Source organism: Gobius niger (genome assembly GCF_951799975.1).
Source record: "Gobius niger genome assembly, chromosome: 14".
NCBI lineage: Eukaryota > Metazoa > Chordata > Actinopteri > Gobiiformes > Gobiidae > Gobius > Gobius niger.
Genome location: NC_136865.1, coordinates 32,705,174 through 32,730,204, shown reverse-complemented (window position 1 = coordinate 32,730,204; position 25,031 = coordinate 32,705,174). Strand labels below are relative to the sequence as shown.

Here is a 25,031-nt window from a genome sequence, read left to right as displayed (position 1 = left end):
TTTCCCTCCCGCTCGCGCTCAGACCTTCCTTTTCCTCTTGAGGCTGAGGATAAAAGATAAATAAAGACGCCTCGTGTGTCTCAGACTCGGAGGATTTAAAAGTTATAATTGTGTGGTTTTTACGGCGACGCGGCGTCTGCCAAATCTCACAGTGAACTATGATCAGCTCAGAGCCTCAGGCAACAAGCGCCGTAATATCAAACTACAGCCAACTATCACACTCAGGCACGGACTGAAGAGACTACAGCCAACTACAACCAACTACAACCAACTACAACCAACTATAACCAACTACAACCAACTATAACCAACTACAACCAACTACAACCACCTACAACCAACTATAACCAACTATAACCAACTCAGAGCCTCAGGCAACAAGCGCCGTAATATAAAACTACAGCCAACTATCACACTCAGGCACGGACTGAAGAGACTACAGCCAACTACAACCAACTACAACCAACTACAACCAACTACAACCAACTACAACCAACTACAACCAACTACAACCAACTACAACCAACTATAACCAACTATAACCAACTACAACCAACTATGATCAGCTCAGAGCCTCAGGCAACAAGCGCCGTAATATCAAACTACAGCCAACTATCACACTCAGGCACGGACTGAAGAGACTACAACCAACTACAACCAACTACAACCAACTATAACCAACTATAACCAACTATAACCAACTATAACCAACTATAACCAACTATAACCAACTACAACCAACTACAACCAACTACAACCAACTATAACCAACTATAACCAACTATAACCAACTATAACCAACTACAACCAACTACAACCAACTATAACCAACTATAACCAACTATAACCAACTATAACCAACTATAACCAACTATAACCAACTACAACCAACTACAACCAACTACAACCAACTATAACCAACTATAACCAACTATAACCAACTATAACCAACTACAACCAACTATAACCAACTATAACCAACTATGATCAGCTCAGAGCCTCAGGCAACAAGCGCCGTAATATAAAACTACAGCCAACTATGACACTCAGGCACAGACTGAAGAGACTAAAACCAACTCTAACCAACTACAACCAACTACAACCAACTATAACCAACTACAACCAACTACAACCAACTACAACCAACTACAACCAACTACAACCAACTATAACCAACTATAACCAACTATAACCAACTACAACCAACTATAACCAACTACAACCAACTATAACCAACTACAACCAACTCTAACCAACTATAACCAACTATGATCAGCTCAGAGCCTCAGGCAACAAGCGCCGTAATATCAAACTACAGCCAACTATCACACTCAGGCACGGACTGAAGAGACTACAACCAACTACAACCAACTACAACCAACTATAACCAACTATAACCAACTACAACCAACTATAACCAACTATAACCAACTACAACCAACTACAACCAACTACAACCAACTACAACCAACTATAACCAACTACAACCAACTACAACCAACTATGATCAGCTCAGAGCCTCAGGCAACAAACAACAAACTCGTAATATTGCTCCGCTGGATTCTTATTTTGAAAAACCGGAAGTCCATAAGGAAACGTTTGCACAAGATGTAGCTTACTATCTGTAAAAATGTACCTACGAGGCACTGGTGAAAGGCTGAAATAAAAGAACTAAAAGTATAACACGGACTAAGTTGTTCTTAGTTAGCCAGGCACAACAACTATATTAACCACCTATAGGCGACTATAACCAACTATAACCTACTATAACCAACTATAACCAACTATAACCAACTATAACCAACTACAACCAACTATAACCAACTACAACCAACTATAACCAACTATAACCAACTACAACCAACTATAACCAACTATAACCAACTATAACCAACTATAACCAACTACAACCAACTATAACCAACTATAACCAACTATAACCAACTATAACCAACTATAACCAACTATAACCAACTATAACCAACTATAACCAACTATAACCAACTACAACCAACTATAACCAACTACAACCAACTATAACCAACTATAACCAACTACAACCAACTATAACCAACTACAACCAACTATAACCAACTATAACCAACTATAACCAACTATAACCAACTACAACCAACTATAACCAACTACAACCAACTATAACCAACTACAACCAACTATAACCAACTATAACCAACTACAACCAACTATAACCAACTACAACCAACTATAACCAACTATAACCAACTATAACCAACTATAACCAACTACAACCAACTACAACCAACTATGACCAACTACAACCAACTATAACCAACTACAAACAACTACAACCAACTATAACCAACTACAACCAACTATAACCAACTACAACCAACTACAACCAACTACAACCAACTACAACCAACTACAACCAACTATAACCAACTACAACCAACTATAACCTACTATAACCAACTACAACCAACTACAACCAACTACAACCAACTATAACCAACTATAACCAACTACAACCAACTACAACCAACTATAACCAACTACAACCAACTACAACCAACTATGACCAACTACAACCAACTATAACCAACTACAAACAACTACAACCAACTATAACCAACTACAACCAACTATAACCAACTACAACCAACTACAACCAACTATAACCAACTACAACCAACTATAACCAACTACAACCAACTACAACCAACTACAACCAACTACAACCAACTACAACCAACTATAACCACCTACAACCAACTACAACCAACTACAACCAACTACAACCAACTATAACCAACTATAACCAACTACAACCAACTATAACCAACTACAACCAACTACAACCAACTATAACCAACTACAACCAACTATAACCAACTACAACCAACTACAACCAACTACAACCAACTACAACCAACTACAACCAACTACAACCAACTATAACCAACTACAACCAACTATAACCAACTACAACCAACTATAACCTACTACAACCAACTATAACCAACTATAACCAACTACAACCAACTACAACCAACTATAACCAACTATAACAAACTACAACCAACTATAACCAACTATAACAAACTATAACAAACTACAACCAACTATAACCAACTACAACCAACTATAACCAACTATAACCAACTACAACCAACTATAACCTACTACAACCAACTATAACCAACTATAACCAACTACAACCAACTACAACCAACTACAACCAACTATAACCAACTATAACCAACTACAACCAACTACAACCAACTATAACCAACTATAACAAACTACAACCAACTACAACCAACTATAACCAACTACAACCAACTACAACCAACTATAACCAACTATAACAAACTACAACCAACTACAACCAACTATAACCAACTATAACCAACTACAACCAACTACAACCAACTATAACCAACTATAACAAACTACAACAAACTACAACCAACTACAACCAACTACAACCACCTACAACCACCTACAACCAACTACAACTAACTACAACCAACTACAACCAACTACAACCAACTACAACCAACTATAACCAACTATAACCAACTATAACCAACTACAACCAACTATAACCAACTACAACCAACTATAACCTACTACAACCAACTATAACCAACTACAACCAACTACAACCAACTATAACCAACTACAACCAACTACAACCAACTACAACCAACTACAACCAACTATAACCAACTATAACCAACTATAACCAACTACAACCAACTATAACCAACTACAACCAACTACAACCAACTACAACCAACTACAACCAACTACAACCAACTATAACCAACTATAACCAACTATAACCAACTACAACCAACTATAACCAACTACAACCAACTACAACCAACTACAACCAACTATAACCAACTATAACAAACTACAACCAACTATAACCAACTACAACCAACTATAACCTACTACAACCAACTATAACCAACTACAACCAACTACAACCAACTACAACCAACTACAACCAACTACAACCAACTATAACCAACTATAACCAACTATAACCAACTACAACCAACTACAACCAACTACAACCAACTATAACCAACTATAACCAACTATAACCACCTACAACCAACTATAACCAACTACAACCAACTACAACCAACTACAACCAACTATAACCAACTATAACCAACTATAACCAACTACAACCAACTACAACCAACTATAACCAACTACAACCAACTACAACCAACTATAACCAACTACAACCAACTATAACCAACTACAACCAACTACAACCAACTATAACCAACTACAACCAACTACAACCAACTATAACCAACTATAACCAACTACAACCAACTACAACCAACTATAACCAACTATAACCAACTACAACCAACTACAACCAACTACAACCAACTACAACCAACTACAACCACCTACAACCAACTACAACCAACTACAACCAACTATAACCAACTATAACCAACTATAACCAACTACAACCAACTACAACCAACTACAACCAACTACAACCAACTACAACCAACTACAACCAACTATAACCAACTATAACCAACTACAACCAACTACAACCAACTACAACCAACTATAACCAACTACAACCAACTATAACCAACTATAACCAACTATAACCAACTACAACCAACTACAACCAACTACAACCAACTATAACCAACTACAACCAACTATAACCAACTACAACCAACTACAACCAACTACAACCAACTACAACCAACTACAACCAACTATAACCAACTATAACCAACTATAACCAACTACAACCAACTACAACCAACTATAACCAACTACAACCAACTACAACCAACTATAACCAACTACAACCAACTATAACCAACTACAACCAACTACAACCAACTACAACCAACTATAACCAACTATAACCAACTACAACCAACTACAACCAACTACAACCAACTACAACCAACTACAACCACCTACAACCAACTACAACCAACTACAACCAACTATAACCAACTATAACCAACTATAACCAACTACAACCAACTACAACCAACTACAACCAACTATAACCAACTATAACCAACTATAACCACCTACAACCAACTATAACCAACTACAACCAACTACAACCAACTACAACCAACTATAACCAACTATAACCAACTATAACCAACTACAACCAACTACAACCAACTATAACCAACTACAACCAACTACAACCAACTATAACCAACTACAACCAACTATAACCAACTACAACCAACTACAACCAACTATAACCAACTACAACCAACTACAACCAACTATAACCAACTATAACCAACTACAACCAACTACAACCAACTATAACCAACTATAACCAACTATAACCAACTACAACCAACTACAACCAACTACAACCAACTACAACCAACTACAACCACCTACAACCAACTACAACCAACTACAACCAACTATAACCAACTATAACCAACTATAACCAACTACAACCAACTACAACCAACTATAACCAACTATAACCAACTATAACCAACTACAACCAACTACAACCAACTACAACCAACTATAACCAACTATAACCAACTATAACCACCTACAACCAACTATAACCAACTACAACCAACTACAACCAACTACAACCAACTACAACCAACTATAACCAACTATAACCAACTATAACCAACTACAACCAACTACAACCAACTACAACCAACTATAACCAACTATAACCAACTATAACCACCTACAACCAACTATAACCAACTATAACCAACTAAAACCAACTATAACCAACTATAACCAACTATAACCAACTATAACCAACTACAACCAACTACAACCAACTATAACCAACTATAACCAACTACAACCAACTACAACCAACTACAACCAACTATAACCAACTATAACCAACTATAACCAACTACAACCAACTACAACCAACTATAACCAACTACAACCAACTATAACCAACTACAACCAACTACAACCAACTATAACCAACTACAACCAACTACAACCAACTATAACCAACTACAACCAACTACAACCAACTACAACCAACTACAACCAACTACAACCAACTACAACCAACTACAACCAACTATAACCAACTACAACCAACTACAACCAACTATAACCAACTACAACCAACTACAACCAACTACAACCAACTATAACCAACTACAACCAACTACAACCAACTACAACCAACTACAACCAACTACAACCAACTATAACCAACTATAACCAACTACAACCAACTACAACCAACTACAACCAACTATAACCAACTATAACCAACTACAACCAACTACAACCAACTACAACCAACTATAACCAACTACAACCAACTATAACCAACTACAACCAACTACAACCAACTATAACCAACTACAACCAACTATAACCAACTACAACCAACTATAACCAACTATAACCAACTACAACCAACTATAACCAACTATAACCAACTACAACCAACTATAACCAACTATAACCAACTACAACCAACTATAACCAACTACAACCAACTACAACCAACTATAACCAACTACAACCAACTATAACCAACTATAACCAACTACAACCAACTATAACCAACTATAACCACCTACAACCAACTACAACCAACTATAACCAACTATAACCAACTATAACCAACTACAACCAACTATAACCAACTATAACCACCTACAACCAACTACAACCAACTATAACCAACTATAACCAACTACAACCAACTATAACCAACTATAACCAACTACAACCAACTACAACCAACTATAACCAACTACAACCAACTATAACCAACTATAACCAACTACAACCACCTATAACCAACTACAACCACCTACAACCAACTACAACCAACTACAACCAACTACAACCAACTACAACCAACTATAACCAACTATAACCAACTATAACCAACTATAACCAACTATAACCAACTATAACCAACTACAACTAACTACAACCAACTATAACCAACTACAACCAACTATAACCAACTATAACCAACTATAACCAACTACAACCAACTACAACCAACTACAACTAACTACAACCAACTATAACCAACTATAACCAACTATAACCAACTATAACCAACTACAACCACCTATAACCAACTACAACCAACTACAACCAACTACAACCACCTACAACCAACTACAACCAACTATAACCAACTATAACCAACTATAACCAACTATAACCAACTATAACCAACTATAACCAACTATAACCAACTATAACCAACTATAACCAACTATAACCAACTACAACTAACTACAACCAACTATAACCAACTATAACCAACTATAACCAACTACAACCAACTATAACCAACTATAACCAACTATAACCAACTATAACCAACTACAACTAACTACAACCAACTATAACCAACTATAACCAACTATAACCAACTACAACCAACTACAACCAACTACAACCACCTACAACCAACTATAACCAACTATAACCAACTATAACCAACTATAACCAACTATAACCAACTATAACCAACTATAACCAACTATAACCAACTACAACTAACTACAACCAACTATAACCAACTATAACCAACTATAACCAACTACAACCAACTACAACCAACTACAACCACCTACAACCACCTACAACCAACTATAACCAACTACAACCAACTACAACCAACTACAACCAACTACAACCACCTACAACCACCTACAACCAACTATAACCAACTATAACCAACTATAACCAACTATAACCAACTACAACCAACTACAACCAACTACAACCACCTACAACCACCTACAACCAACTATAACCAACTACAACCAACTACAACCAACTACAACCAACTACAACCAACTACAACCAACTACAACCAACTACAACCAACTACAACCACCTACAACCACCTACAACCAACTATAACCAACTACAACCAACTACAACCAACTACAACCAACTACAACCACCTACAACCACCTACAACCAACTATAACCAACTATAACCAACTATAACCAACTATAACCAACTATAACCAACTATAACCAACTACAACCAACTACAACCAACTACAACCAACTACAACCAACTATAACCAACTATAACCAACTATAACCAACTATAACCAACTACAACTAACTACAACCAACTATAACCAACTATAACCAACTATAACCAACTACAACCAACTACAACCAACTACAACCACCTACAACCAACTACAACCAACTACAACCAACTACAACCAACTATAACCAACTATAACCAACTATAACCAACTATAACCAACTATAACCAACTATAACCAACTACAACCAACTACAACCAACTATAACCAACTACAACCAACTATAACCAACTATAACCAACTATAACCAACTATAACCAACTATAACCAACTATAACCAACTACAACCAACTACAACCAACTACAACTAACTACAACCAACTACAACCAACTACAACCAACTATAACCAACTATAACCAACTATAACCAACTATAACCAACTACAACCAACTACAACCAACTACAACCACCTACAACCAACTACAACCAACTATAACCAACTATAACCAACTATAACCAACTATAACCAACTATAACCAACTATAACCAACTACAACCAACTACAACCAACTACAACCAACTACAACCAACTACAACCAACTATAACCAACTACAACCAACTATAACCAACTACAACCAACTACAACCAACTACAACCAACTACAACCAACTACAACCAACTACAACCAACTACAACCAACTACAACCAACTACAACCAACTATAACCAACTATAACCAACTATAACCAACTACAACCAACTACAACCAACTATAACCAACTATAACCAACTACAACCAACTATAACCAACTATAACCAACTACAACCAACTACAACCAACTATAACCAACTATAACCAACTATAACCAACTATAACCAACTACAACCAACTACAACCAACTATAACCAACTACAACCAACTACAACCAACTACAACCAACTATAACCAACTACAACCAACTATAACCAACTACAACCAACTACAACCAACTACAACCAACTATAACCAACTACAACCAACTACAACCAACTACAACCAACTATAACCAACTACAACCAACTACAACCAACTACAACCAACTACAACCAACTACAACCAACTATAACCAACTACAACCAACTACAACCAACTACAACCACCTATAACCAACTATAACCAACTATAACCAACTATGATCAGCTCAGAGCCTCAGGCAACAAACAACAAACTCGTAATATTGCTCCGCTGGACTCTTATTTTGAAAAAACGGAAGTCCATAAGGAAACGGTTGCACAAGATGTAGCTGACTATCTGTAAAAATGTACCTACGAGGCACTGGTGAAAGGCTGAAATAAAAGAACTAAAAGTATAACACGGACTAAGTTGTTCTTAGTTAGCCAGGCACAACAACTATATTAACCACCTAAAACCTACTATAACCAACTATAACCGACTATAACCAACTACAACCAACTATAACCAACTATAACCAACTATAACCAACGATAACCAACTATAACCAACTATAACCAACTACAACCAACTATAACCAACTATAACCACTATCCACAAACTATCACACTCAGAAAACAGCCACCGTACATAAAGCTACAACAAACTCTCTCACTCAGGCATGAGGAGGAGTATTTGTGTCAGTGTTTCCTCATTAGCATAGCCCCGCCTCTATCAGCATAGCCCCGCCTCCATCAGCATAGCCCCGCCTCCATCACAAACGACCTTTGACCTGCCGCAGTAACGAGTCACTGATGTTAAATCATCTTTACCAAGACGGAAAACAAAATACAATGAATATGACGGCTGCAGTGCACGCAAATATTAAACCTGTTACATTAGTTCCTGTTACAGTAGTTCCTGTTACAGTAGTTCCTGTTACAGTAGTTCCTGTTACAGTAGTTCCTGTTACATTAGCTCCTGTTACATTAGAACTTTAGTTCCTGCAGGAGCGACAGAGACAAGACCAGGGCGTTTGTGAAGCACAGACTTTATTTCTCAGGCTGAGGCGACTGAAGCTGTGAGGAGCTTCTGTGAGGAGCTTCTGACTTTGTCTCCCAGGCTTTTGTCTCCCAGGCTTTTGTCTCCCAGGCTTTTGTCTCCCAGGCTTTTGTCTCCCAGGCTGTTATCCGGGCTTGGCGCTGGCCTTACCTTCAGCGATCTCGTTGTTCTCCTGCCGGACGCTCGCCGTGGAGCTGCTCTGAGACGCCACCGTGGACTGAGCTGCAAACACAGAAGACACCGGTCAGAGAGGGACGAGTCAGAGGGATCTGGTCTGGAACAGCGGAGCTTCAGGGCAATTTGAGTGCAGAAAAGCCCCGGACTCACCTTCCAGTTTGGCCGTCAGGGGTTTGCTCTCGTCGCCGCCTCTGAGCGCGAAGATGTTGAAGTTGTATTCTTTAGACGCGTCGAAGTTTTCAATGACGACTTTGGGGTCGAGTTTGGGGACGGTCACCTCCGTCTCCGGGCCTCCTGAGGAAACATCAAGAACTTTAGTCCTGAGGAAACATCGAGAACTTTAGCCCTGAGGAAACACCGAGAACTTTAGTCCTGAGGAAACATCGAGAACTTTAGTCCTGAGGAAACATCAAGAACTTTAGTCCTGAGGAAACATCAAGAACTTTAGTCCTGAGGAAACATCGAGAACTTTAGTCCTGAGGAAACATCAAGAACTTTAGTCCTGAGGAAACATCAAGAACTTTAGCCCTGAGGAAACATCAAGAACTTTAGCCCTGAGGAAACATCAAGAACTTTAGTCCTGAGGAAACATCAAGAACTTTAGTCCTGAGGAAACATCGAGAACTTTAATCCTCAGGAAACATCAAGAACTTCAATCCTAAGGAAACATCGAGAACTTTAATCCTAATGAAACATCAAGAACTTTATGGTTTACACTCCTCCAAACAGGAGGGAGTTGGAGTTTGACAAAACACGTAATCAATGGTCACACGTGGTTTCTTCCTGGAGCATAAGATCAATCTGTCCTTCCTGTCCCTGATCTTCTACATCCACAGTTAGCAGGTCCCACAGAAATGAAGAGCTGAGGGACAGTCGTGTTAGATCATACAGCCCCAAAGGAAAGTCCAGCACTCGTTCAGGAGCTTTAATCTTAGAGCTTTGTTAAATAAAGACGATCATCTGGGGTTCTGGGGCTCTGGGACTCTGGGACTCTGGGACTCTGGGACTCTGGGACTCTGGGACTCTGGGACTCTGGGACTCTGGGACTCTGGGACTCTGCGGCTCAGGCTCTGGGGCTCTGGGGCTCAAGCTCTGGGACTCTGGGACTCTGGGACTCTGGGACTCTGGGACTCTGGGGCTCTGGGGCTCTGGGGCTCTGGGGCTCTGGGGCTCTGGGGCTCTGGGGCTCTGGGGCTCTGGGGCTCTAGGGCTCAGGGGCTCAGGCTCTGGGGCTCAGGCTCTGGGGCTCAGGCTCTGGGGCTCAGGCTCTGGGGCTCAGGCTCTGGGGCTCTGGGGCTCTGGGGCTCTGGGGCTCTGGGGCTCTGGGGCTCAGGCTCTGGGGCTCAGGCTCTGGGGCTCAGGCTCTGGGGCTCTGGGGCTCTGGGGCTCAGGCTCTGGGGCTCTGGGCATCTGGGGCTCTGGGGCTCTGGGGCTCTGGGACTCTGGGGCTCTGGGGCTCTGTGGCTCTGGGGCTCTGGGGCTCTGGGGCTCTGGGGCTCTGGGGCTCTGGGGCTCTGGGGCTCTGGGGCTCAGGCTCTGGGGCTCAGGCTCTGGGGCTCAAGCTCTGGGGCTCTGGGGCTCTGGGACTCTGGGACTCTGGGACTCTGGGACTCTGGGACTCTGGGACTCTGGGACTCTGGGACTCTGGGGCTCTGGGGCTCTGGGGCTCTGGGGCTCTCGGGCTCTCGGGCTCTCGGGCTCTCGGGCTCTCGGGCTCTGCGGCTCTGGGGCTCAGGCTCTGGGGCTCAGGCTCTGGGGCTCAGGCTCTGGGGCTCAGGCTCTGGGGCTCAGGCTCTGGGGCTCTGGGACTCTGGGACTCTGGGACTCTGCGGCTCAGGCTCTGGGGCTCAGGCTCTGGGGCTCTGGGGCTCTGGGGCTCTGGGGCTCAGGCTCTGGGGCTCTGGGGCTCTGGGACTCTCGGTCTCTGGGGCTTAGGCTCTGGGGCTCTGGGGCTCAGGCTCTGGGGCTCAGGCTCTGGGGCTCAGGCTCTGGGGCTCTGGGGCTCTGGGGCTCAGGCTCTGGGGCTCTGGGGCTCTGGGGCTCTGGGACTCTGGGGCTCTGGGGCTCTGGGGCTCTGGGGCTCTGGGGCTCTGGCTCTGGCTCTGGGGCTCGGGTTCTGGGGCTCTGGGGCTCTGGGGCTCTGGGACTCTGGGACTCTGGGACTCTGGGGCTCTCGGGCTCTCGGGCTCTCGGGCTCTCGGGCTCTGCGGCTCTGGGGCTCAGGCTCTGGGGCTCAGGCTCTGGGGCTCAGGCTCTGGGGCTCTGGGGCTCTGGGACTCTGGGACTCTGGGACTCTGGGACTCTGGGACTCTGCGGCTCAGGCTCTGGGGCTCAGGCTCTGGGGCTCTGGGGCTCTGGGGCTCTGGGGCTCAGGCTCTGGGACTCTGGGACTCTGGGACTCTGGGACTCTGGGACTCTGGGGCTCTGGGGCTCTGGGGCTCTGGCTCTGGGGCTCTGGGGCTCTGCTCTGGGGCTCTGGCTCTGGGGCTCTGGGGCTCTGGGGCTCTGGGGCTCTGGGGCTCTGGGGCTCTGGGGCTCAGGCTCTGGGGCTCAGGCTCTGGGGCTCAGGCTCTGGGGCTCTGGGGCTCTGGGGCTCTGGGGCTCTGGGGCTCTGGGGCTCAGGCTCTGGGACTCTGGGACTCTGGGACTCTGGGACTCTGGGACTCTGGGGCTCTGGGGCTCTGGGGCTTAGGCTCTGGGGCTCTGGGGCTCTGGGACTCTCGGTCTCTGGGGCTTAGGCTCTGGGGCTCTGGGGCTCTGGCTCTGGGGCTCTGGGGCTCTGCTCTGGGGCTCTGGCTCTGGGGCTCTGGGGCTCTGGGGCTCTGGGGCTCTGGGGCTCTGGGGCTCTGGGGCTCTGGGGCTCTGGGGCTCTGGGGCTCAGGCTCTGGGGCTCAGGCTCTGGGGCTCTGGGGCTCTGGGGCTCTGGGGCTCTGGGGCTCAGGCTCTGGGGCTCTGGGGCTCTGGGGCTCTGGGGCTCAGGCTCTGGGGCTCAGGCTCTGGGGCTCAGGCTCTGGGGCTCAGGCTCTGGGGCTCAGGCTCTGGGGCTCTGGGGCTCTGGGGCTCTGGGGCTCTGGGGCTCTGGGGCTCTGGGGCTCTGGGGCTCTGCTCTGGGGCTCTGGCTCTGGGGCTCTGGGGCTCTGGGGCTCTGGGGCTCTGGGGCTCTGGGGCTCAGGCTCTGGGGCTCAGGCTCTGGGGCTCAGGCTCTGGGGCTCAGGCTCTGGGGCTCTGGGGCTCTGGGGCTCTGGGGCTCAGGCTCTGGGGCTCAGGCTCTGGGGCTCAGGCTCTGGGGCTCAGGCTCTGGGGCTCAGGCTCTGGGGCTCTGGGGCTCTGGGGCTCTGGGGCTCAAGCTCTGGGGCTCTGGGGCTCTGGGGCTCTGGGGCTCTGGGGCTCTGGGGCTCTGGGGCTCTGGGGCTCTCGGGCTCTCGGGCTCTCGGGCTCTGGGGCTCTGGGGCTCTGGGACTCTGGGACTCTGGGACTCTGGGACTCTGGGGCTCAGGCTCTGGGGCTCTGGGGCTCTGGGACTCTGGGGCTCTGGGGCTCTGGGGCTCTGGGGCTCTGGCTCTGGGGCTCAGGCTCTGGGGCTCAGGCTCTGGGGCTCTGGGGCTCTGGGGCTCTGGGGCTCTGGGGCTCAGGCTCTGGGGCTCTGGGGCTCTGGGGCTCTGGGGCTCTGGGGCTCTGGGGCTCTGGCTCTGGGGCTCAGGCTCTGGGGCTCAGGCTCTGGGGCTCAGGCTCTGGGGCTCTGGGACTCTGGGACTCTGGGACTCTGGGGCTCAGGCTCTGGGGCTCTGGGGCTCTGGGGCTCTGGGGCTCTGGGGCTCTGGGGCTCTGGGGCTCTGGGGCTCTCGGGCTCTCGGGCTCTCGGGCTCTCGGGCTCTCGGGCTCTGGGGCTCTCGGGCTCTCGGGCTCTCGGGCTCTCGGGCTCTCGGGCTCTGGGGCTCTGGGGCTCTGGGGCTCTGGGACTCTGGGACTCTGGGACTCTGGGACTCTGGGGCTCAGGCTCTGGGGCTCTGGGGCTCTGGGACTCTGGGACTCTGGGACTCTGGGGCTCTGGGGCTCTGGGGCTCTGGCTCTGGGGCTCTGGCTCTGGGGCTCTGGGGCTCTGGGAACAGAACTCCGACACCGAAGCTCCGACACCCGGAGGACGGAGAACGTGGAGCTGGATGAAGAAACTCTGTAGGATTTGCTCAGTGATTAAACCAATGATTTAATGGCAGTTTGAATCAGATTAATGCTTGAGGTTCAGGTCTGGACTCAGCTCACGCTCCCTGATCCGCTCTTTCACAGCCTCCCATGATTGAAGAACCTGGTCCTTCAGGATGTGAATGATTCTTTAACGCCTCACTGAGTCGCAGACGCTCGTCTCACACTCAGAGAGAAGCTCTAAAGCTGCCCCGCGGAGCCGTTTCTGTGGAGAGGCAGAGCGGCTGAACTTGGGGCCTGAGGCCGAGGGCGAGTCCGGGCCTGAACCCGAGAGGCTGCAGTAAATGTCAAACCTGTTCCAACTCAAGACGTTACGAAACCACGGGCAGAAATATGGGTTTTCCTTTTCAGATATTACACTGAGGAAACACTGAGGAAACACTGAGGAAACACGGAGGAAACACTGAGGAAACACTGAGGAAACACTGAGGAAACACTGAGGAAACACTGAGGAAACACGGAGGAAACTATGAGGAAACACTGAGGAAACACTGAGGAAACACTGAGGAAACACTGAGGAAACTATGAGGAAACTATGAGGAAACACTGAGGAAACACTGAGGAAACACTGAGGAAACACTGAGGAAACACGGAGGAAACACTGAGGAAACACTGAGGAAACACGGAGGAAACTATGAGGAAACTCTGAGGAAACACTGAGGAAACACGGAGGAAACACGGAGGAAACTCTGAGGAAACACTGAGGAAACACTGAGGAAACACGGAGGAAACACTGAGGAAACACGGAGGAAACACGGAGGAAACACGGAGGAAACACTGAGGAAACACTGAGGAAACACGGAGGAAACACTGAGGAAACACTGAGGAAACACGGAGGAAACACGGAGGAAACACGGAGGAAACACTGAGGAAACACTGAGGAAACACGGAGGAAACACTGAGGAAACACTGAGGAAACACGGAGGAAACACTGAGGAAACACTGAGGAAACACTGAGGAAACACTGAGGAAACACGGAGGAAACACGGAGGAAACACTGAGGAAACACGGAGGAAACACTGAGGAAACACGGAGGAAACACTGAGGAAACACGGAGGAAACACTGAGGAAACACTGAGGAAACACGGAGGAAACACGGAGGAAACACTGAGGAAACACTGAGGAAACACGGAGGAAACTCTGAGGAAACACGGAGGAAACACGGAGGAAACACTGAGGAAACACGGAGGAAACACTGAGGAAACACGGAGGAAACTATGAGGAAACACTGAGGAAACACTGAGGAAACACTGAGGAAACACTGAGGAAACTATGAGGAAACACTGAGGAAACACTGAGGAAACACTGAGGAAACACTGAGGAAACACTGAGGAAACACTGAGGAAACACGGAGGAAACACTGAGGAAACACTGTGGAAACACTGAGGAAACACTGAGGAAACACGGAGGAAACACTGAGGAAACTATGAGGAAACACTGAGGAAACACGGAGGAAACAATGAGGAAACACTGAGGAAACACTGAGAAAACTCTGAGGAAACACGGAGGAAACACTGAGGAAACACGGAGGAAACACGGAGGAAACACTGAGGAAACACTGAGGAAACACTGAGGAAACACGGAGGAAACTCTGAGGAAACACTGAGGAAACACGGAGGAAACACTGAGGAAACATGGAGGAAACACGGAGGAAACACGGAGGAAACACGGAGGAAACACTGAGGAAACAGGGAGGAAACACTGAGGAAACACTGAGGAAAAACTGAGGAAACACGGAGAAAACTCTGAGGAAACACTGAGGAAACACTGAGGAAACACGGAGGAAACACTGAGGAAACAGTGAGGAAACACGGAGAAAACTCTGAGGAAACACTGAGGAAACACTGAGGAAACACGGAGGAAACACGGAGGAAACACGGAGGAAACACGGAGGAAACACGGAGGAAACACTGAGGAAACACTGAGGAAACACGGAGGAAACTATGAGGAAACACTGAGGAAACACGGAGGAAACACGGAGGAAACACGGAGGAAACACGGAGGAAACACGGAGGAAACTATGAGGAAACACTGAAGAAACACTGAGGAAACACGGAGGAAACACTGAGGAAACACTGAGGAAACACGGAGGAAACACTGAGGAAACTATGAGGAAACACGGAGGAAACACTGAGGAAACACGGAGGAAACACTGAGGAAACACGGAGGAAACACTGAGGAAACACTGAGGAAACACGGAGGAAACACGGAGGAAACACTGAGGAAACACTGAGGAAACACGGAGGAAACACTGAGGAAACACGGAGGAAACACTGAGGAAACACTGAGGAAACACTGAGGAAACACGGAGGAAACACTGAGGAAACACTGAGGAAACACGGAGGAAACACTGAGGAAACACGGAGGAAACACTGAGGAAACTATGAGGAAACACGGAGGAAACACTGAGGAAACACTGAGGAAACACGGAGGAAACACGGAGGAAACACTGAGGAAACACTGAGGAAACACGGAGGAAACACGGAGGAAACACGGAGGAAACACTGAGGAAACACTGAGGAAACACGGAGGAAACACGGAGGAAACACGGAGGAAACACTGAGGAAACACGGAGGAAACACTGAGGAAACACGGAGGAAACACTGAGGAAACACGGAGGAAACACTGAGGAAACACGGAGGAAACACTGAGGAAACACGGAGGAAACACGGAGGAAACACGGAGGAAACACGGAGGAAACACTGAGGAAACACGGAGGAAACACTGAGGAAACACGGAGGAAACACGGAGGAAACACTGAGGAAACACGGAGGAAACACGGAGGAAACACGGAGGAAACACTGAGGAAACACTGAGGAAACACGGAGGAAACACGAAGGAAACAGGAGGAAACACGGAGGAAACACTGAGGAAACACGGAGGAAACACTGAGGAAACACGGAGGAAACACGGAGGAAACACGGAGGAAACACGGAGGAAACACTGAGGAAACACTGAGGAAACACGGAGGAAACACGGAGGAAACTATGAAGAAACACTGAGGAAACACGGAGGAAACACTGAGGAAACACGGAGGAAACTATGAAGAAACACTGAGGAAACACGGAGGAAACACGGAGGAAACACTGAGGAAACACGGAGGAAACACGGAGGAAACTATGAGGAAACACTGAGGAAACAAGGAGGAAACTATGAGGAAACACTGAGGAAACACTGAGGAAACACGGAGGAAACACTGAGGAAACACGGAGGAAACACTGAGGAAACACGGAGGAAACACGGAGGAAACACTGAGGAAACACGGAGGAAACACGGAGGAAACACGGAGGAAACACTGAGGAAACACTGAGGAAACTATGAGGAAACACGGAGGAAACACGGAGGAAACACTGAGGAAACTATGAGGAAACACGGAGGAAACACTGAGGAAACTATGAGGAAACACGGAGGAAACACGGAGGAAACACGGAGGAAACTATGAGGAAACACGGAGGAAACACGGAGGAAACTATGAGGAAACACGGAGGAAACACGGAGGAAACACGGAGGAAACACTGAGGAAACACTGAGGAAACACTGAGGAAACACGGAGGAAACACGGAGGAAACTATGAGGAAACACGGAGGAAACACGGAGGAAACACTGAAGAAACTATGAGGAAACACGGAGGAAACACTGAGGAAACACGGAGGAAACACTGAGGAAACACGGAGGAAACACTGAGGAAACACGGAGGAAACACGGAGGAAACACGGAGGAAACACTGAGGAAACACTGAGGAAACACTGAGGAAGCACTGAGGAAACACGGAGGAAACACTGAGGAAACACGGAGGAAACACTGAGGAAACACGGAGGAAACACGGAGGAAACACGGAGGAAACACGGAGGAAACACGGAGGAAACACTGAGGAAACACGGAGGAAACACTGAGGAAACACGGAGGAAACACGGAGGAAACACTGAGGAAACACGGAGGAAACACGGAGGAAACACTGAGGAAACTATGAGGAAACACTGAGGAAACACGGAGGAAACACGGAGGAAACACTGAGGAAACACTGAGGAAACACTGACGAAACACTGAGGAAACACGGAGGAAACACGGAGGAAACACTGAGGAAACTATGAGGAAACTCTGAGGAAACACGGAGGAAACACTGAGGAAACACTGAGGAAACACGGAGGAAACACTGAGGAAACACTGACGAAACTATGAGGAAACACTGAGGAAACACTGAGGAAACTATGAGGAAACTCTGAGGAAACACTGAGGAAACTATGAGGAAACTCTGAGGAAACACTGAGGAAACTATGAGGAAACTCTGAGGAAACACTGAGGAAACTATGAGGAAACTCTGAGGAAACACTGAGGAAACTATGAGGAAACTCTGAGGAAACACTGAGGAAACTATGAGGAAACACTGAGGAAACACTGAGGAAACACGGAGGAAACACTGAAGAAACACGGAGGAAACACGGAGGAAACACGGAGGAAACACGGAGGAAACACAGAGGAAACACGGAGGAAACACTGAGGAAACACGGAGGAAACACGGAGGAAACACGGAGGAAACACTGAGGAAACACTGAGGAAACACTGAGGAAACACTGAGGAAACACGGAGGAAACACTGAGGAAACACTGAGGAAACACTGAGGAAACACGGAGGAAACACGGAGGAAACACGGAGGAAACACTGAGGAAACACGGAGGAAACACGGAGGAAACACGGAGGAAACACTGAGGAAACACTGAGGAAACACGGAGGAAACACGGAGGAAACACGGAGGAAACACTGAGGAAACACGGAGGAAACACGGAGGAAACACTGAGGAAACACTGAGGAAACACTGAGAAAACACTGAGGAAACACTGAGGAAACACGGAGGAAACACGGAGGAAACACTGAGGAAACACGGAGGAAACACGGAGGAAACACTGAGGAAACACGGAGGAAACACGGAGGAAACACGGAGGAAACACTGAGGAAACACTGAGGAAACACGGAGGAAACACTGAGGAAACTATGAGGAAACACGGAGGAAACACGGAGGAAACACTGAGGAAACACGGAGGAAACACGGAGGAAACACGGAGGAAACACGGAGGAAACACTGAGGAAACACGGAGGAAACACTGAGGAAACACGGAGGAAACACTGAGGAAACTATGAGGAAACACGGAGGAAACACGGAGGAAACACTGAGGAAACACTGAGGAAACTATGAGGAAACACTGAGGAAACACTGAGGAAACACTGAGGAAACTATGAGGAAACTATGAGGAAACACTGAGGAAACACTGAGGAAACACTGAGGAAACACTGAGGAAACACGGAGGAAACACTGAGGAAACACTGAGGAAACACTGAGGAAACTATGAGGAAACACTGAGGAAACACTGAGGAAACTATGAGGAAACACGGAGGAAACTCTGAGGAAACACTGAGGAAACTATGAGGAAACACTGAGGAAACACTGAGGAAACAATGAGGAAACAATGAGGAAACACGGAGGAAACACGGAGGAAACACGGAGGAAACACGGAGGAAACACGGAGGAAACAATGAGGAAACACGGAGGAAACAATGAGGAAACACTGAGGAAACACTGAGGAAACACTGAGGAAACACTGAGGAAAAACTGAGGAAAAACTGAGGAAACACGGAGGAAACACGGAGGAAACACTGAGGAAACACTGAGGAAACACGGAGGAAACACGGAGGAAACACGGAGGAAACACGGAGGAAACACGGAGGAAACAATGAGGAAACACGGAGGAAACAATGAGGAAACACTGAGGAAACACTGAGGAAACACGGAGGAAACACTGAGGAAAAACTGAGGAAACACGGAGGAAACACGGAGGAAACACGGAGGAAACACGGAGGAAACACTGAGGAAACACGGAGGAAACACTGAGGAAACACTGAGGAAACACTGAGGAAACACTGAGGAAACACTGAGGAAACACGGAGGAAACACGGAGGAAACACGGAGGAAACACTGAGGAAACACTGAGGAAACACGGAGGAAACACTGAGGAAACACTGAGGAAACACTGAGGAAACACGGAGGAAACACTGAGGAAACACTGAGGAAACTATGAGGAAACACGGAGGAAACACGGAGGAAACACTGAGGAAAAACTGAGGAAACACGGAGGAAACACGGAGGAAACACGGAGGAAACACTGAGGAAACACTGAGGAAACACTGAGGAAACACGGAGGAAACACGGAGGAAACACGGAGGAAACACTGAGGAAACACGGAGGAAACACGGAGGAAACACTGAGGAAACACTGAGGAAACACTGAGGAAACACGGAGGAAACACGGAGGAAACACTGAGGAAACACTGAGGAAACACGGAGGAAACACGGAGGAAACACGGAGGAAACACTGAGGAAACACTGAGGAAACACGGAGGAAACACGGAGGAAACACGGAGGAAACACTGAGGAAACACGGAGGAAACACTGAGGAAACACTGAGGAAACACGGAGGAAACACTGAGGAAACACGGAGGAAACACGGAGGAAACACTGAGGAAACACGGAGGAAACACGGAGGAAACACGGAGGAAACACGGAGGAAACACGGAGGAAACACGGAGGAAACACTGAGGAAACACGGAGGAAACACTGAGGAAACACGGAGGAAACACGGAGGAAACACTGAGGAAACACGGAGGAAACACGGAGGAAACACTGAGGAAACACGGAGGAAACACGGAGGAAACACGGAGGAAACACTGAGGAAACACGGAGGAAACACGGAGGAAACACGGAGGAAACACTGAGGAAACACGGAGGAAACACAGAGGAAACACTGAGGAAACACGGAGGAAACACTGAGGAAACACTGAGGAAACACGGAGGAAACTATGAGGAAACACTGAGGAAACACGGAGGAAACACGGAGGAAACACTGAGGAAACACGGAGGAAACACGGAGGAAACACTGAGGAAACACTGAGGAAACACTGAGGAAACACTGAGGAAACACGGAGGAAACATTGAGGGAACACAGAGGAAACACGGAGGAAACACTGAGGAAACACTGAGGAAACACTGAGGAAACACGGAGGAAACACTGAGGAAACACTGAGGAAACACTGAGGAAACACTGAGGAAACACTGAGGAAACACGGAGGAAACACGGAGGAAACACGGAGGAAACACTGAGGAAACACGGAGGAAACACGGAGGAAACACGGAGGAAACACGGAGGAAACACGGAGGAAACACGGAGGAAACACTGAGGAAACTCTGAGGAAACACTGAGGAAACACTGAGGAAACACTGAGGAAACACGGAGGAAACACGGAGGAAACACGGAGGAAACACGGAGGAAACACGGAGGAAACTCTGAGGAAACACTGAGGAAACACTGAGGAAACACTGAGGAAACACGGAGGAAACACGGAGGAAACACGGAGGAAACACGGAGGAAACTCTGAGGAAACACTGAGGAAACACTGAGGAAACACGGAGGAAACACTGAGGAAACACGGAGGAAACTATGAGGAAACACTGAGGAAACACTGAGGAAACACTGAGGAAACACGGAGGAAACACGGAGGAAACACGGAGGAAACACGGAGGAAACACTGAGGAAACACTGAGGAAACACTGAGGAAACACGGAGGAAACACGGAGGAAACACGGAGGAAACACGGAGGAAACACTGAGGAAACACTGAGGAAACACGGAGGAAACACTGAGGAAACTATGAGGAAACACGGAGGAAACACTGAGGAAACACTGAGGAAACACGGAGGAAACACGGAGGAAACACTGAGGAAACACTGAGGAAACTATGAGGAAACACGGAGGAAACACGGAGGAAACACTGAGGAAACTATGAGGAAACACGGAGGAAACACGGAGGAAACACGGAGGAAACACTGAGGAAACACTGAGGAAACACTGAGGAAACACTGAGGAAACACGGAGGAAACACGGAGGAAACACGGAGGAAACACGGAGGAAACACTGAGGAAACACTGAGGAAACTATGAGGAAACTCTGAGGAAACACTGAGGAAACACTAAGGAAACTATGAGGAAACACTGAGGAAACTATGAGGAAACTCTGAGGAAACACTAAGGAAACTATGAGGAAACACTGAGGAAACTATGAGGAAACTCTGAGGAAACACTGAGGAAACTATGAGGAAACACGGAGGAAACACTGAGGAAACTATGAGGAAACACTGAGGAAACTATGAGGAAACACTGAGGAAACACTGCTCCTGGTTCCACAATGTTTGCTCCTGGAACATCAGCCTAACGTGGAGATAAGAACATCTCCCTCAGCCTCATGTGGAGATAAGAACATCTCCCTCAGCCTCACATGGACATAAGAACATCTCCCTCAGCCTCATGTGGAGATAAGAACATCTCCCTCAGCCTCACATGGAGACAGCGACCCTCACCCGAGCTGTAGGTGACCCTGTAGGAGTCGAACTCTCCTCTCGGCTCCTTCCAGGACACGTGGACTCTGGTCGGACCCAGGACTTTGGCTCGGAACCTTCGTGGAGACGCCACTGAGGAGAGAGAAGACACGGATCAGGAGAAACACCTCAGAAAGTCTCAAACGTACCAGAAAAACCAGCCACGCGGCGAGTGTCAGGTCCATGCAAAGCCTCGTCACCGTTTACCCCGTTGTACATGTTTGAACTGCGTGGGAGACCTCGTGGTTCCACAGGCGGAGCCAGGATCTCAGCGGGAGAGAGTCCTCAGACCAGACCAGGTCCAGTTAAAAAGTCCAGCTCATTCACCTCCTCCTCGTCGTCCAGGATGTTCTGACCCCCCGCCTAAACCGATCACGCTTTCTCCAGGTCGGCTTTTCCCAAATCTAAAAGCTTCTCAGCCGGAGCAAACAGCCTCATTTCAAAGCCACAACATTGATCTAAACGGAGCTTTTTCCTTTGTTTCCAGGCGAGATTTTGTCACGTTTTTGTTTCTCATTTGTTACACTTTATTCAATGCTTTTTTTATCATGTTTTTGTTACTTTTTTGTCATTTTTTTTTGCATTTTTGTTACTTTTTCATCTCTGTTTAGTCATATTTTTTGACGTTTGCCCTTTGTGTTATTATTGCTTATCCGGCCCATTTTTGTCGATCTTTTACCTCTTGCTATTACACATTTTTGTCAAATTTTTGTCAAATTTTTGTCAAATTTTGTCAATTTTTTATTCACATTTTTGTTATTTTTTTGTTATTTTTTGTTCATTTTTTATCTTTTTTTTATTTATTTATTTTACCGCATTTTTGTCATTTTTTTTTATCATTTTTTTGTCATTTTTTATTCACATTTTTGATATTTTTTGTCATTTTTTTTGTTCATTTTTTATCAAATTTTTGTCTTTTTTTTGTCTTTTTTTGTCATTTTTTTTTATCAATTTTTTGTCTTTTTTTTTCATTTTTTATTAAATTTTTGTCTTTTTTTTGTCATTTTTTTATCAATTTTTTGTCTTTTTTGTCATTTTTTTGTAATTTTTTAATCACATTTTTGATATTTTTTTGTCATTTTTTTGTTCATTTTTAATCAAATTTTTGTCTTTTTTTTGTCTTTTTTTGTCATTTTTTTTTATCAATTTTTTGTCTTTTTTTGTTCATTTTTTATCAAATTTTTGTTATTTTTTTTAATCAAATTTTTGTAATTTTTTTTATCAAATTTTTGTCTTTTTTTTGTCTTTTTTTGTCATTTTTTCGTCAATTTTTTGTCAAATTTTTGTCGTTTTTTTGTAATTTTTTTTTGTTTCTCAGCTGGAGCTTACAACCTATAGGGCTTATTTGAACGCTATTTTTTGATGTTTGTCCATTGTGTTATTATTGCTTTTCTGGCCTATTGTTGTCGATCTTTTACCGTTTGCTATTACACATTTTTGTCACTTTTTCGTCACTTTTCTGTTGCTCTTTTGTGGCTTTTTGTTGCATTTTTGTCACATGTTTGTCACTTATTCAGCGCCTTTTTGTCATGTTTTTCCGCTGCATTTTCATCATTGTTTTCGTCTCATTCTTGTCACTATTTCGAACACTTTTCTCCAGAAGCTTTTGGATTGGGGTAAAGCCAAACTGAAGAAAATGTGCTCGGTTCAGGCGGGAGTTAAGGGGTTAAAGTAGTTTTTGAATAATTAGAGAAATTCCCCTTTAACTGTTTTCAAACATGACCATATATGGGCGTCTGTATCTCTGTCGATGCTGCAGTGAAGCACCGCGGGGTCACTCGAAGGTCAAATATGTGTTAAAATCAACTCCAAAGTTGCGTAGTGCACCTTTAAAAACCTTTAAAGGCGGCTCCACAGTGATCCACCTGTCAGTCACAGCCTCAGGCGTAAACCTTTGACCTTTGACCTTTGACCTGAGCTTGGAGCTGTGTTTGGGACGAGCAAAGTCTCCATAGGAATCTGTTAACCTCGTAAGTCCCGCCTTCACCAAGTGCATCTTCTCCTGTTCAGTTTGGAACGCCTCATTTGAAAGCTAAGACCTACAAAACTCACTTAAACTGATCTTTTTCCTCGTGTTTTTGTCACTTTGTTGCCAGTTTTCTGTTACTCTTTTGTCAAATTTTTCTTCACATTTTTCTCACTTTTTCATCACATTTTTCTCTTTTTTTGTCATTTTCA

The 25,031-nt window shown here is 45.6% G+C and overlaps 1 protein-coding gene across 1 annotated transcript in view; it reads right to left on the bottom strand.

Annotated features, from left to right (window-relative positions):
* col14a1b (collagen, type XIV, alpha 1b) overlaps positions 1-25,031 on the bottom strand; it is a gene marked incomplete at both ends in the record, with an annotated part of 152,458 nt that overhangs the window by 114,406 nt on the left and 13,021 nt on the right. The window contains 3 exons of the mRNA XM_079570762.1: positions 10,208-10,279; positions 10,385-10,528; positions 22,836-22,946. Of these exons, the coding sequence (XP_079426888.1) occupies positions 10,208-10,279; positions 10,385-10,528; positions 22,836-22,946 (327 nt within the window). The remainder of the gene's footprint in view (positions 1-10,207; positions 10,280-10,384; positions 10,529-22,835; positions 22,947-25,031) is intronic.